The sequence below is a fragment of the Rhineura floridana genome, chromosome 3 (genome assembly GCF_030035675.1).
Source record: "Rhineura floridana isolate rRhiFlo1 chromosome 3, rRhiFlo1.hap2, whole genome shotgun sequence".
In the NCBI taxonomy this organism is placed as follows: Eukaryota; Metazoa; Chordata; class Lepidosauria; order Squamata; family Rhineuridae; genus Rhineura; species Rhineura floridana.
In genome coordinates, this window is record NC_084482.1 from 88,936,462 (window position 1) to 88,951,382 (window position 14,921).

Genomic DNA, 14,921 nt, shown 5'->3' on the forward strand with positions numbered 1-14,921 from the left:
AGCAATTTGGGGAGCCCTTCTACCAAAGACCCAGGAGGCAGTGAGAGAGCCTCAGGCAGACTGCTATTCAGAACACCCCCAAGGCAAGAACTGTGGGACCAGTTGGGAAGCCCCAGCCCTTGCAGAGATGCCTTCTATGCACACGACCACCCCCTGCAAAGCAGGCCATATCCTTTGGCAAAAAGGAAAAGGGCCACAGCTCACTGATAAAGCCTGAGGTATTTGCATGCCAATGGTCCCAGGTTCACTCCCAGGCAGCTCCATTAAAAGATAGCAGAGCTGGAAAGAGATCCCTGCCACAGACTGTTGAAAAACTGGTCAACTAATGCAGACAGCACTGGCTTTGATGGATCATTGGTCTGCCTTCATATACAGCAGCTTCATGGGGAAACTCATGATTAGGAAGGGGGGAAGGGCAATTCTGGCTTGTGGAAGGCAGTGCCCTGAAGCCAAGCAGCACAAGAGAGAAGAAACAATGTTATGGGATAAGGGTGGGGAACCTGCGGCCCTCCAGAAGTTGTTGGACTACAGCTCCCATCATCCCTGACCACTGGCTGTGCTGGCTGGAGCTGGAGTCCAGCAATATCTGGAGGGCTGTCCCTGAATCTAGGGGCTTGCCAGAATGCCACACATCAGAGAAAAAGCTGGTAGCTGCACTTTTGGATTGCTTCCTTTTCTTAGCACTTCACAGAACAGCAACATGGAGGCACTCAGTGCAGAGCTCCGGAACTTTTTTAGAGGGTGGCCAGCTCCTGCTATCCTTCCCCTTTCTGGAAAATGGAGGCATTCCCTCACAGATAATTGTGCCCAAGAGGCAGCTTTGCCGTTTGACAATAAAGCGGGCCCCTCGCTCTGTTTTGCAGATGCTTCATTCTTTCAACCAAAGCCCATGTTTAATTTTGTTTCTTAAATACCCTCTCTCTATTGGTGTACATGCACTACCTTAGACAATGGCCCGTGACTAGCCTTTGCTCCAGCAATCTAATGGGGAGCCTCGCCTCACCATTTAATTGCATTTGGAACTGAGCAAGCTATCCCTTTACCGTAAAAAGCAGTTTGGGGTGAGCATGGCTCTCGGTCAGCAGCATGAAAAGGAACATATTAGTCCTCATTTCAGGACTTACAGAGTCAGCTTGAGGAAAAAGCATACAGTAGCAAGTCAGGAAAGTTTCCAGATGTATATACAGCAGTTCCTCATAGTTTAGAAATAATGGATATCAACTTTTTCTTTTTTGCCTTTTTTTGGCGGGAAGTATGCTCAGTCCATTCCTATCACACACATGGCATGGCAACATTCGATCTGTCATAAGCTGCAAGGATTTGAGGTGATCAGGACAATGGTTATACAGTTTCACATATGGACAGGCAGGCAGAGTCAAAAGGATGTTAAACCTGAGCTTTAGCCAATATCGGAAGACCTAATTCAGGGGGCTTCTGGTTGATCACAATTAGAGGCAAGTTCATGAAGCTTGGCAACAAACCAAAGGAATGACATTGCTTCAGATGGCAACACGCACACACACGCGCACACACACACACGGGCCACAGGGGTCTCACATCAGAGGCGTGTCCCTGCCCACTGTATTCCCTTTAGCACAGAGCCTAAGCACAAAAAGGAAGTCTAGCACACAGTAACAGGGAATCAGTTCTGCAGCTGCTACGGAGGCAAGTGGAGATCTATTCCAGGGCACTGATTTGTTCTGAACACAGGAATAGCTTGCCAAGTCACAGGTAGTGGTGATGCATGGATATGGTTCAGCAGGTAAGGAGCACTGAGCCTGAAGCAGAAAGCCAGCTCTTTGAGGCTGGAATCCCTGTAGGTGAAGCTCATTGTCAACCAGCTCAGACCCGTTCCAAAGTTGTGCCAGGGAAAGCCTCAATAGCCAGGTACATATAGATGTTAGCTCACAGACGCTCCAAAACATAGCGGGGAGTGGGATGCACTTACTGTAGACCACAGATGCACAGGGATGTATATGATAACAAGTCTTCCACGTACCACCCTATTAAAACTCCAGTGTAATCTTTCAATGCCATCCCCCTCATCTTGCATGCAGTAAAGGGGAGTTTCTGGGAAAGTTTTCTCTACCAGCTATAAATTCACAGCTCAGTTTTCACTTTGTGCATCAGGTCCTTCTGGTCTATTTTCCCTAGGTCATGATACCAGAAGTTGTAGGCTAAGAGGGCCACGTTTTTGGCTGCCACAGCAGCCATTTCCATTGAGCTGGCTGCCCACTCCATACTGTTGAGGTAGTAGAGGTTATCGTGGAGAACAATGGGCGGGAGGGTCTTGACAGATCCATAGTCAGGACATGCCTGCCACTCTGTCACCTGGACAGAGTAGTAGGAACGGAACAGAGTCTTCAGCTCTTGCTTCTCCAAGGGATGCCGAGAGTGAACTCGCCATATGGCTGCCTCCTGGGGCTGCTTTCGCCTGAAGGTACCGGATATATTGACAGGGCAAATGTTATCCATGGAATTGAAGAAGATGGTGGGAGCATCTGCAGTGAGGATACTGGCAAAAGGGAAGAGCTTTGGATCCGGGAAGCCAAAATAAGAGGAGTTGAGGTAGCCATGAATGATGGAAGAGACAGTGGTGTGAAAAATTCCTGGGAACTCAGCGATGGGAGGGTCAAAGTTCTGAAAGGTTATGCTGCTCTTGCTATCGTGCAGTTGAGTGGCAATGATCACTATGTCATAGAAGCTAGAGCCCTGGCCTTCCTCATCCTCATAGTGCACCTGGTAGAAGGTTTTTCCTTCTGGAAAGAGACAGCAGAAAGAGAGCTCAAAACAGCAACTCAGACAACAATCACCATTACATCCTGCTCAAGGCTTTGAGGAACAGAATGGGTAAGACCTAGAAGTGGGAGAGCTTCCCCAAGAAATAATTCTGTCAAGACCCTATGGACCTCCAGGTTACTAAGTTAACCCCACCCTTTCTGTCGCTAACTCAATGGGGGGAGTTAACTTTCAAGCCTGCTCAGTTGATAGACTAGCCACATTAAGCCGGTATCATGTATTAAAACAGAAAGTTTTCCTGAGCGTTCACAAGTAAGCAGATGGGAAATCTTACCTTCCATGTGCACAGATGGAAGTGATACTAGGCAAGGCCAAAATATTTGAGCAGAATTCTCATGTGGAAGGGAGGATGTGTACAGTTGCTGATGTTGCAACCTTGGGTACATCATCAAAAGGAGAACTGTGGGCTACACTAACTGTAGGACTGGGATACCAATGCCGTGCCCTCTGGATGCTGTTGGACTCCAACTCCCATCAGCCAGCATGGCCAACAGTCACGGTTTATGGGAGTTGTAGTCATAGCTTGGGAGATAGCAAGCATAAAAATGCAAGGTTCACAAAAGCTTGAAATGAGAGTACATGAATGCATAGCAATGATGTGTTCCAAGAAAATAAATACATTGCTGGGAATCTGTAGCTCTGTGAAAGGAAAACCACAATTCCCAGAATTCTTTGGGGGAAGTCATGTACTTTAAATATATGGTGTGGATCTGCCCTAAATCTTACTCAGAGTATATTCACTGACATAAATGTATTTAAGTTATTTAAATCCATTGATGTATGTGGGTCTGCTCTGCGCATGACTGATGTTGAATATAAACCCCTGCCTATAAAATTAGCAAAATTAATGATGCAAAGAGGAAAGAAAAGGTGGCAGTTTGCTTCATACTATCTAGCACTTAAAGAGAAATATCTGTTGAAAAAGACTCCTAACATGAAAAAACACATAACTGCTTCAGGGTTTTGTTTTTTAAAAAAAATTAAACTAAATTATCCAGGTACATAAAGATATGTTGGTTCTCACCAACTGCATCACAAACGAATTCAGTCTGCCACACTTGCACAGCCACATTTCCATAAAGCAATCACATCAGCAATAAACACAAAACCTAGAGAAAATACTGGCTTTTCCCAGATATAATATATTGTACTTTTTGAGTTCTCAGAAAATGTGAGGTCCCTGCAATAGAAGAGTAACCTAGAGTGGAAAAGTGCAACTTTGTACAACAAATATGCATTTACTTCTCATTTCTTGTGAAACCAGCTCATCATTTGGAAAGGCACTGAAACAAGCAAACAGCTGAGAAGGTCCCAAGAGCCATATTATGCAGATCCTTGTCTGCAGGCACGTTCTGGATGCTTCTTTGAATGCATTTTCAAGCAGGGAAATGTAATGTTAAAGTGGTTCTTCAGCTCAGACCCTGCCACACAAGGCCAGTGATGGTACCAGCCACTGTCCACAACAAGGACTCAGAGAAATGCAACTGAATCAGAACGTTTTTTCCATTTTAGTTCCTTAGGAGATGTGAGCTCCTAAGTCCTGCCCTGGTCTGGTCTCTTTCCCATCACTGTTTCCAGACCTTATTCTTGCTCGCTGCCTCATGACCTCCGACACATATCAACCTGGAACAGTATCCAATCAATGCTCATTTAATGTATCACATGAAATTCCTCCAGAGAAGCAGCAGCATGCCCTGTGCATGAATGTAATTAATGTGCACACTTGTCTTTATGTAAGTCATAGCTGGGAGGAAGCCTGAGTTGCCTTGGGACAGCGGGGTGGGGGAGTTCTAACTTTTCTCGCTCCCTGCCGCAGTCCTGTCAAAAAAGCCCGCCATGAAGCTGCTCTTTGCATTTCAAGGGAAGCCTCCAATGGTGCCAACAAGAGTTCCCCATCAAATGTAAACAGCAACTTTGGAGAGGCAATTATCGTACACCGCCCTAGAATCAAATTAAGATAAAGGGCAGTTTTGAATTTTAAAATAAGTAAATAAATTTTGTTGGAACCATGGCAGGTAGGTTAAATGCCCTCCTTCCGCCACAACCTGTGGTCCGAAGGTGGCATGGACTTCCCCATAGCTGCTATTTACATAACAAAAGCATGTCATGTCAACTGCATTCATGCAATGCACTGTCACGTTTAGTCTGGCTGCTAGGCACCCACTTCCTCCTAAAATTATTTTAGAAAACTGTTGCGTGGGCTTGGAATACACCCAGGACTACCCATCTGAATGTATGAAACTGCTTTATATACAAAACCAGCCCCCTAGTTCATCTAATGACCAACATGATACTCTCCAGATGTTGCTGGACTATAACTCCAATCAGCCCCAACTAGCATGGCCAATGGTCAGGGATCATGGAAGTTATGCTCCAGTAACATCTGGAGAGCTACCATGCTGGGTACCTCTGATCTAGCCCAGTACTGTGTACCATGACCAGCAGCTGCTGTCAAGCAAAGATAGTTCCCAGCTCTGCTACCAGAGATCCTGTAGTCCTGTTTCCAGTCCCAGAAAGGGATGAGTGAGCTTTGGATAGCTTACCTGAACTGTGCAGGGAGATGGCAGACACAGCAGCCTCAATTATGTTGGCTTTCGTGAGCTTCAGCAAACCTGAGCATACCAGCTTGTTGCCACCTTCTACAGCCCACATGTTGCCCTGTGCCCCTGCTAGTGACATGGCCCCTGAAGACAGAATCATACAGAGGGGTTAGGTGGCAAAAGAATAAGCTGGCCAAAATCATAAGGACACCACTCCTTCCAGCCACATGCCTTAAGTCTATCAAGATCAATTGGTGGCCTCCTGGAAAGGGCCACCTTAGGCCTTGCTTGTCTTGTCTGAAGTGAGACAGCAAAGGATGGCACTCACCTGCAAATGCAGGTATCAGTACTGATTGTCCATAGCTGGCGCGGAGAATGGCCACAATGACATCATCAATGAAGCGCTGTGTGATGCCCACCTCCAACAGGGACTCTGCCACAGAGCGCTGTGTCATGTTGACAAAGGTGTCACCACCCAGTGAATGCAAGAGTTCCTCGAGGCGAGAGAATGCATAGCCGTGGGCCTGGTATTTGTAAATCCTACAGGACACAAAGAGGAGAAACATATGGAGCAGGGAGACACCTCTGCCAGGAGATCTAAAGTAAATCTAATGGATCCAAGGCTGGATGCCTTCTAGGTCAAAGGTTTAAAGGAGAAGACCAGCCTTTCCCCCTCTCATTCCTCCAGAGATACCATCCCTGTTACATACCTCATGAACTTCTCCATTACTTCTTCCACCCACATTTGCAGGCGCAGAAAGCTCATGCCATAGTGCCACCAGAGCCGGAAGAGGTTCAGCAGATACCAGTCCGTCTCCTCCAGGACCAACTGCTCACCATTAAAGATAGCACTCTTCCCTGCCAATTCTCGGCGGTGCTTCAGTCCTGTAGTAAGGGGACAATGAGGTACAGAAGAAAAGCTGCTTCCTGTCCTCCTTCATGGGCCAGGGAGCACAGGCAACTGAGCCTTCCCCTTTTCAAGTACAATTTTTACAGACTTTGTTTGAGCTATAAGGAAGTCCATCAAAATCTCAGTCCAGACAACCTCAAATGCCTTGGGGCTCAGACAGCTGGATAGGTTGGAATTTCCTTAATCAAAAGACAATGATTTAGATCCAAAGGAGGGCAAATCCTCCTCGCCAGCTCTTTTCATATGACTCTTAACAGTTACACAAATCATTAGTGTGCCTGTGTTAACTAGGAATGGAAGCAAGTGCTGGAGGCATTTCAGTGTTAGCAGCCTCTGTGTAAACCTGGGTAGGGTCCAGCAACCATAGATTCATGAAACTCACAGCAACAAGTGGCTTAAAGGGTAGGTAAATGGGAAAGCTTGCAGTCATAATGACACAAATGAGTTGGATTCAAAATTTTATTTCTTTACATTTATATCCTATCTTTCTTCCATCATGGAACTCAGGAAGGAACACCAGTGGTTCCCAGATGGTCTCCCATCCACACACTGACCACACCCAGACCTGTTTAGGTTTAGCAAGGTGGTGGCTTCCTATGTCTTCATCAGACTATACCTTCGGATCACTCAGGCTTGTGTGTTTTGCCAGTTCAAAAGCAGATCTGCAAAGCTTCATGGACAAATTTTAGATCTTCCTTTTCCAAAGCTCTTCCCACAGTGTCAGTTTGTGTGGCAACAATTCCTGAGCTGTTTGGCTTCCAGAGTACTAACTAGAGTCTTCTACGCCAGGGGGTAGCCAGCACGTTGGGCTGCAAGTTCCTTCAGCCCTATCCAGCATGGCCAATGATAAGGGATTATGAGAGTTGTAGTGCAACAACATCTGTCGTTTGGCTACCCGTGTTCTACATCACCTCTGAGTCCCCACTGGTGCTTCACACTAGCCTTCACAGGCCTGTTCCAAAGCTGTATTCCTTGCACTTGGGAAGCCAACTCTTCTCCTCTTTAGGCCAGAGAGACTAGATCACAGCAGGGGCTGTAGGGAAATGTAGTCCCAAGATTTCAGAGTCCTGAGTTTACTACTTTGAAGCAAGCTCCTCCTCTTCGTTCTCAAAAACGTCGGTGGCAGCTCCATGTCAGTGGGGCAGTAGAATCTGCTCTGGGTTTTAATCCATCTTTTCAAGGAGCTGTCCAAGGTGCCGAAGCATAACCAGCTGCCACTGACATAAGTGATACTAAACACTGAGCGTGAGAGACCTACCTCTTGCTTTGACTTCACATTGAGTCTGGGAAAACCAGATGTCACAGAAATTTGGAAACTCTTGGATGCTTTTTCAGGCCTGGTTATGGGACTGAATTGGCCTTGGTCGCCCTGATAGATGACCTTTATCAGGAGAAGGAGAGAGGGAGTGTGACCCCATTATTCTTACTTGATTTCTCAGTGACTTTTGATACCATTGACCATGGTATCCTTCTGAGCCGAATGTGAGATGGGTATCAGAGGCACTGTTTTACAGTGGTTCTGATCCTATCTCCAGGGTCAGTTCCAGCCCTGGTCCCCACACTGCCCTTTGATAACAGAGGGTTGTTGGAACACTCAGAATTCAATGGGGCAATGCGGGCACAGGAAGACAGGAGCTTGTCATTCCCAGGTTCTCTTTAAAAAGGGGGCAATGAGAAAGATTGCTTCTGGTTACGTTTGGTGAGACTGTGTGTAGCATTAACTAGTTTGTTGTTCAGGTACTTTAGCAATCCAACCCGCCAATCACATACAGATATGTATTACTACTATAAGGTTGGAAGGGGTTTGAAATTCCACTTTATGCACCAAGACAGAATATTTTATACCCAAACACCCTTAGCATATTTGCCTGTATCATATCACCATATATATGTTACCAGTGAACTCATTCCCCAAGTGCCTGTTCTTATGTATCCAAAATGGCTCCATATGGAGGCATCAGAGGCTTGGAGGAACGTTGCAAAAGTACAAAAAAAGTAAGGGCAAGAAACTCAAAGGGGGTAGGGGACCAAAAGCAACCAATGCATACTGAGCATGCTCAGTAGGCACAGAATGGTCACTGACTGTTGAGGGAAATCCTGGCAACCAAGGAAAGGAGAAGTGAATGGAGTATCTCAGAAAAGGGCATGACTGGTTGTCTGGAACCCTGAACAGGAGCACTCCATGCCACAACATTTTGTTGCAGGTCCCAGTTGCAATAGAACAATTATGATTCTTGATTACATGTATACTGCCTGCCTGACGAACAGAGCAAGAGGGCACAAACACATAGGAGATGGGGAAAGTATACAAAACATTTTTTCCTATATGTCAGTTGTGCCTGCACTCACCCAGGAGCTTAACGAAGTCCTGCATGTGCAAGTTCAGTGAATGAATGGAGGCCCCGCCGCTTTCATACTGCTGTTTGTTGACAGTGACTGTGGCTAGGCGACCTCCCACTGTGTCCTTTTCGTACACGTCCAGCTGTACCTGTGGCCCGAAATGCTGCTGCAGGAAGTGTGCCACTGATGAGCCTCCAATCCCGGCTCCCACAATAGCTGCCAAGGCAAAATGAGAGGAGCAAGAATATGACCACAGGTACATTCACCTCTGACTGCCTGTCCCACTCCCATAAAGACAAGAGGATTGCTAATCTCACATATGGATTCTTACAACAATTCTTTGTCCAACAGGAAGAATGCCACACAATGAATAGAAAGATTTTCCAGCCCAGTCATCTGCCCTGATATTTCTCCCAAGTTATTTGCAAAAGGAAAATGTTTGCTATGAACCAAAAGGAAGTTCTGCTAAAGGACGCAGAAAGGTTTGACCTTAATCTCTCAACATGATTGAATTTGCTTGTGTGTGTGTGAGAGAGAGAGACCTGTGTTTCTCAAGCTGTAGCTCTATGCCAGATTTGCTGCTGTTGCGGGAAAATCTTCATATGCCCACAAAGGTGTAGCGGTTTTTTTTTTTTTAAACCAGCTAAATTCAGAACAAGAAAGTGTCCATCATGAATGATTTTAAGATTTTGCTTGGTTCCAAAATGGTAACCACAGAAATATCTTGCAAAATCAGCAAAGTCCTATGGTACCTTAAAAACGTAACAAAAGCTTTCATGGGCCTGTGCTCATATCATCAGGTGCTACTAAAATGGGTGGGCATACATTTCTTGTGAACAGATAATAATAATATAATCACAGAGTTGGAAATTGCATCAGAGGTCATCTAGTCTAACCCCTGGCCCATGCAGGATATCTGCTACAACAGCATATCTCATAGGCAGCCAACCAGCCTTTGCTTGAAAGCCTCTAATGCAGAAGAGTTCACCACCTTCCAAGGCAGTCTGTTCTGTTCCATTCCAATGGTGAACAGTTCCTAGCATCTGGAGGTCCTTCTTAATGTTTAGCTGAAATCCCTTTTCCTGTCGTTTAAACCCACACAAGTTCAGAAGTCAGTGGTGATGAATGGCCACAGAAAGAACTGTAGTGTAAATGAAGGACGGGTAACCTGTGGCCCTCCAGATGTTGTTGGGCTCCAATTTCCAACATCCCTGACCATGCTGACTAGAGCTGATGTGAGCTGGAGCCCAACAACTGGAGGGCTACCAGTTCCCCAACAATGGTATAAATAAACAAATACCTAAAGAGAGAGAATCAATAACTCTCTGTAGTGAACTAGTCATTCCAAGGAACTGTTGTCCAGCATTAAGCTGCTGAGTTACGACTCATAAATAAACATGATATCAACAAATCCTGGGGATGGCTAGCTTACTGCAGAAAGTAACTGTAATCTTTAGATGTGTATTATTGACACCGGGGTGGGAAATTGGATCCAGCGGATGGCCAGATCCAGTAGTGGCCAACCCTCTGTGGGGCACTTTCACAGGTAGGCAGAGCCACCCACTTGTCTCATATATGATATCAGGTCATTGAAAGTTCAAGCTGAGGCTGCAGAGGAAGACTGCACCTTTCCAGCCCTGGCACTTCCTTTGTACCCACAACTTGCTGCGAAGTTGGGGCTGCAAAAAAAATCTATGGAATGTCCATTGCCAACAGCCACTATGTACGATGAGGAAAGCAAGGGTGTCACCAGGTGCCTTTACCAGCCTAAGAGCAAAGCTCCCACAATAAAACAGGTCAGCATTTTATTTATTTATTTTTATTACATTTATATCCCACCTTGCCTCCACCTTGAGCTCAAGGTGGCATACAAACCACGGTTCCCACCTCCCAATTTTATCCTCATATCAACCCTGTGAGTTAGATTACGCTGAGAGACAGTGACTGTCCCAAGGTCACCCTGTGAATGTCATGCCTGCCTTGGAATTTGAACCCTTGTCTCCTAGGTCCCAGACTGACAATTTTACCACACCAGCTCTCAGAGCCTGAGACATACCTAGTCTTATTCTGAAAATGGAAATGGACTGCCTTCAAGTCGATCCCGACTTATGCCAACCCTATGAATAGGGTTTTCATGGTAAGTGGTATTCAGAGGACGTTTACCATTGCCTCCCTCTGAGGCTAGTCCTCCCCAGCTGGCTAGGGCCTACTCAGCTTGCCACAGCTGCACAAGCCAGGCCCTTCCTTGTCCGCAACTGCCAGCTGGGGGGCAACTGGGCTCTTTGGGACTATGCAGCTTACCCACGGTTGCACAGGTGGCAGGGCACGTAACCCGAGCCACTTACTGGGGGTGATCTTTAGCTGGCCCTTGACACCCAGGAGACACGAGCGGGGATTTGAACGCACAGACTCTGGACTCCTAGCCAGGCTCTCCTCCCCACTGTGCTATACCAGCTCTAGTCTTATTCTAGAGAGCTGCCTTGTATGAATCTGTTAGGGTTGTTTTGTTGTTTGTTAACAACTATCATAAGGCATGGTGGAGCAAATTTTATACTGGATGATGTGTGCCTAGCAGGCAGGCAGTAGCTATGCTTAATGGTGAGGGGCTGTAGCTCAGAGGTAGAGCATCTGCTTTGCATTCAGAATGTCCCAGATTCAATCCTCGGGTATCTCCAGGTAGGGCTACTCCCCTTCCTGAAACCCTGGAGAGACACTGCCAGTTGGTGTGTGCAATACTGAGCTAAATGAACGAATAGTCCGATTCAATATAAGGCAGCTTTCTATGTCTACCGAAGCATCGTTAATGCCAACGATTAGGTCTTAGTCTATCGCATCCTCCGACAGGCCAAAGCAGCCCCATCACTGCTAGCATGTTGTTGTTCTTTTCCAGCCATGCTGGACAAACTGCATACGCGCTAATATTCCTCTGCCCCTTCCGGGAGGCCTTGCTTACACTAGTAAAATCCAGGCACCACGAACCACGCTCCCGTGATTAAAAAGGACCGCCTACCTATTTTGCCGGGTGGAGCATCCCCTGCTGCAGCGACAGAGGGTTCCGTCCACTTCACCCCTACAGCTACTACGGTTAGAAACAAAAGGAGCCGGGATGCATAAGGCAGCTGATGCACCTCCGCCGTCATGGTGGCGGTGGCGAGGGGAGGTGTAAGGTGACGCGGCTGCGCCCAGCCAAAGCGAAAATGCCAAATGCAGTGGGTGCAGTTACACCAGTGCAATCAAAGCTGGAGGACTCCCCTGCCTGTCTACCCGCCCGCTTCGGTTTGCGCGACCGGGGAACCCTCTTGTATCTCTCCGCCACTCAGACGCAGCGATTCACGAGATAACGAGGAGGGAACACGAGGCAGCTTGTTCATTGGATGCGCTACCTGCAGCACCGCCTTTGTCTTCCGCGGGGTGTGCAGTTAGTAGATAACGCAGACGAGAAGCAGCCCCTTTGGAGCGGAGGCTGTAAACCAGGGACGGGGAGCCTGCGGCCCTCCAAGCCTTTTGGACTACAACTCCCATCATCCCTAGCCATCGGCCATGATATTGAGAGGCTGATGGGAATTGGAGGCCAACAACATCTTGACGGCTACAGGTTCCCCTTCCCTGCTGTAAACAATCTCGATTGCTACTGTGTTAGCGCTGCTTTCGCGAAGCGCTCTAATCTCAACAGCCATTTCAGCCCGGAATTTTGCTCTTATATTGTGGCCTTTATTCGCTGTGCAAACTCCCTAATACTTAACAAGTATTAACTATTCATGGTTTTCGAAACGTACAACTACTGAGCACTGAACAACGATAACCCTACACCCACCCTTCGGTTCTTTTGTGGTTGACCGCAGCGCAGCGCCTTTCCTGGCAACCAACTGATTCTTTTGAGATCAGGTTGCAAGGGTTCCATTTTGCTGTCTCCAGCTTCAATTTCTCCTGCAATATTAGAGCTGCAGGACATCGTGCTGCCCATTTTCTCTTCATCGTTTCGTCAAAACGCCCAAAGCTAGCTGGGTGGCTTTTTCACACACATAACAGGAAGCATCACAATAACTCATACTGAACACGACAAGAATGAAATTTCAGCGTTCGACTGCAAGTGCAAACAAAACACATCCGTGCCGAGTACTGCGCGTGTTACTGGCAGTCACACAACCTTAACTGAGAGCACGACAGACTGCACTAGCGGATGAAAGACTACGACTGCCCTATAGACAGGGGTGTAGTCGTCCAGGGTCGGGTGGTCCGACCCTGGACCTTATACATTTTTGTATAAGGTGGACCTTATACTTTTTTGGGAGCAGCATCTCCCAGCATCCTGTGCGCATGAAACGGAAGAGTATTAGCCACTGACAAAAATCTTCTAACATGCTTTCTTGATCTTCGTGCTGATTGGATACATTCAGAGTGAAAGGTGAGTCAACCACTGACGAGTCTTCTCAGTAGCTAACACTGTCCCCTTTCATGCTTATTGGCTCCTACGGATGTCTATTGTAAGAGAAGGCATTAACAAGGATCTCATTCGCAACCCTGCAGCATAAAGGGGGCATGGCTATGACTAACATGAAGGGGACTTGCACTTCTGAATTTGACGCTACTGCCCATAGGTTCAAAAAATAATTTGACTAGGCTGGATGCCACAGATGGTTCAGTCCACGCAAAGAGCAAGTGGGGCTTTTCACACACCCCTCTGCAGGTTGCTAAACAGCAGGTATCTCACCTTTTCATTTGATAGTTTGCCGTCATTTAGTACCTGGTGTTTAGTTGAATAGTAAATCATGAGATGTGAAGTTTAATTCCCCCACCTACTGATCCCAATCCCAGATGAACCAAAACCCACCAGGTATCTATTCCACCAGCATCTCAGTCGACTCTAGTCCCTGACCACTAACATTCTACTCTGCCTCCTTCCACTCATTTACCCCTAGTTTCGCCCACCGATCAGGTATTCTTCAAATCACAGGTCAGCAATGTAACTTAAGCTGTTTCAATAGCAGGGGCTCTGGTGTATTAACTGAACATGTGCTGACTATTAGCAACCCAGTGCCCAGCTTGAAGGATAGTGGATAGGGAGAGATAGTCAATATAGATATGGAAATGAGAGAGAGAACACACTGAACCATTCTCTTGCTGTAGGAAAACATATTAAGTATAGGATAAGGGGAATGTCTTATATATTGTTTGGACTATTTGTGGAATTAGAAGGTTAAAATGCCCAAGTTTTCTTCATAAGTCTTCTATCTCTATCTTTTGAAACCTATGACTACCAATACTTAGCAAACACAGGAAGAATATTAAAGGCTCACAGCACTTAGCATCTTTACAACAGCACTGAAAGGATGGCCAGTAAAACACCATTACAAGTGGAGGGGGTTCTGACTGAGCAGCTGCCTGCCTAGGTTTGTGGCTTTAATATTTGAATGGGGAGCTTTTGAATTGGTAGTGCAAATGACATCAAATTATTCAAGATGGTGAAAACCCAAGTGGACTGAAAAGAGCTCCAAAGGAATCTTTCCACAAGGGCAAATGAGGTTCAATGAATGTAAAGTGATACACATCGGAGCAAAAACAATTAAAGCCAAATTGATATTCAAATATATCTTGATGGAGTTTGATCCAGAAAAGAGCTCTTGGTGGATAGCTCAATTTACTGTGTGTAGCAGAGACAAATTTTATAGCAAGGATCATTAGGAAAGGGACTGAAAAAACTAGCACAATGCTTTTATATAAATGATGCAGACGCATTTTACTGTGCAGTTTTGGTTGTCACATCTTCCTTAAATTGAAAAGCTAAAGTATTTGGGTTGGGGTTTTTTAGTTGAAGGATGTGAGGAAGAGGCAACTAAGGATGAAATGATGGTTTATAAAGTTATATATGGTGAGTTTTCCACTAGAACTCCGAGTCACCTCCTAAAGTTGATGGACAGTGGATTTAGGGCACAATACTTCTTCAGACACTGCATATTTTATGAAATTCACTGCCACAATACGGAAGTCACAGCCACTGGCTTGAAAATGGAGTTAAACAAATTTGTGGAGAATAAGTCTATCAACAGGCATTGATCATTTGGCCATCATGATTAGAGGCAGTTTGAATACTAGGTGCTGTGTGGTGGTGGTGGGGGGGGCAGAGGCAACAGTGAGGATTGTCTTCAGGCCCTGCTTGTGGTCCTTCATAAAGGCATCTGTTAGCTACTGTGGAAAACACAACTGCTCGTATCTGACTAGCTTCTAATAAGAACCACTGAAATTAATGGACCCAATTTAGTCGTGTCCGTTAATGTCAGTGGGTCTACTCCAAGTTAAACATGGATACCACCCAGCATAGAACATGAGACTTT

At 46.1% G+C, this 14,921-nt stretch overlaps 1 protein-coding gene across 1 annotated transcript; it reads right to left on the reverse strand.

Moving 5' to 3' along the window:
* Positions 1 to 1,164: 1,164 nt before the first annotated feature.
* PCYOX1L (prenylcysteine oxidase 1 like) lies at positions 1,165 to 12,086 on the reverse strand. Its single transcript, XM_061616855.1, has 6 exons — positions 11,600 to 12,086; positions 8,599 to 8,805; positions 6,050 to 6,224; positions 5,668 to 5,879; positions 5,343 to 5,483; positions 1,165 to 2,759 (listed from the first exon to the last, which is right to left on the reverse strand). The coding sequence occupies exons 1-6, from the start codon at positions 11,727 to 11,729 to the stop codon at positions 2,101 to 2,103; spliced, it is 1,524 nt and encodes a 507-aa protein (XP_061472839.1). The 5' UTR covers positions 11,730 to 12,086; the 3' UTR covers positions 1,165 to 2,100.
* Positions 12,087 to 14,921: the final 2,835 nt, after the last annotated feature.

Coding starts and splice junctions, on each gene's coding strand:
- PCYOX1L (XM_061616855.1), bottom strand. CDS start 11,729: ATGACGGCGGAGGTGCATCAGCTGCCTTATGCATCCCGGCTCCTTTTG. Junction 5,484..5,667: donor ACTGATACCTGCATTTGCAG/GTGAGTGCCATC, acceptor TTCTGTCTTCAG/GGGCCATGTCACTAGCAGGG. Junction 2,760..5,342: donor CATCTCCCTGCACAGTTCAG/GTAAGCTATCCA, acceptor GTCTCTTTCCAG/AAGGAAAAACCTTCTACCAG.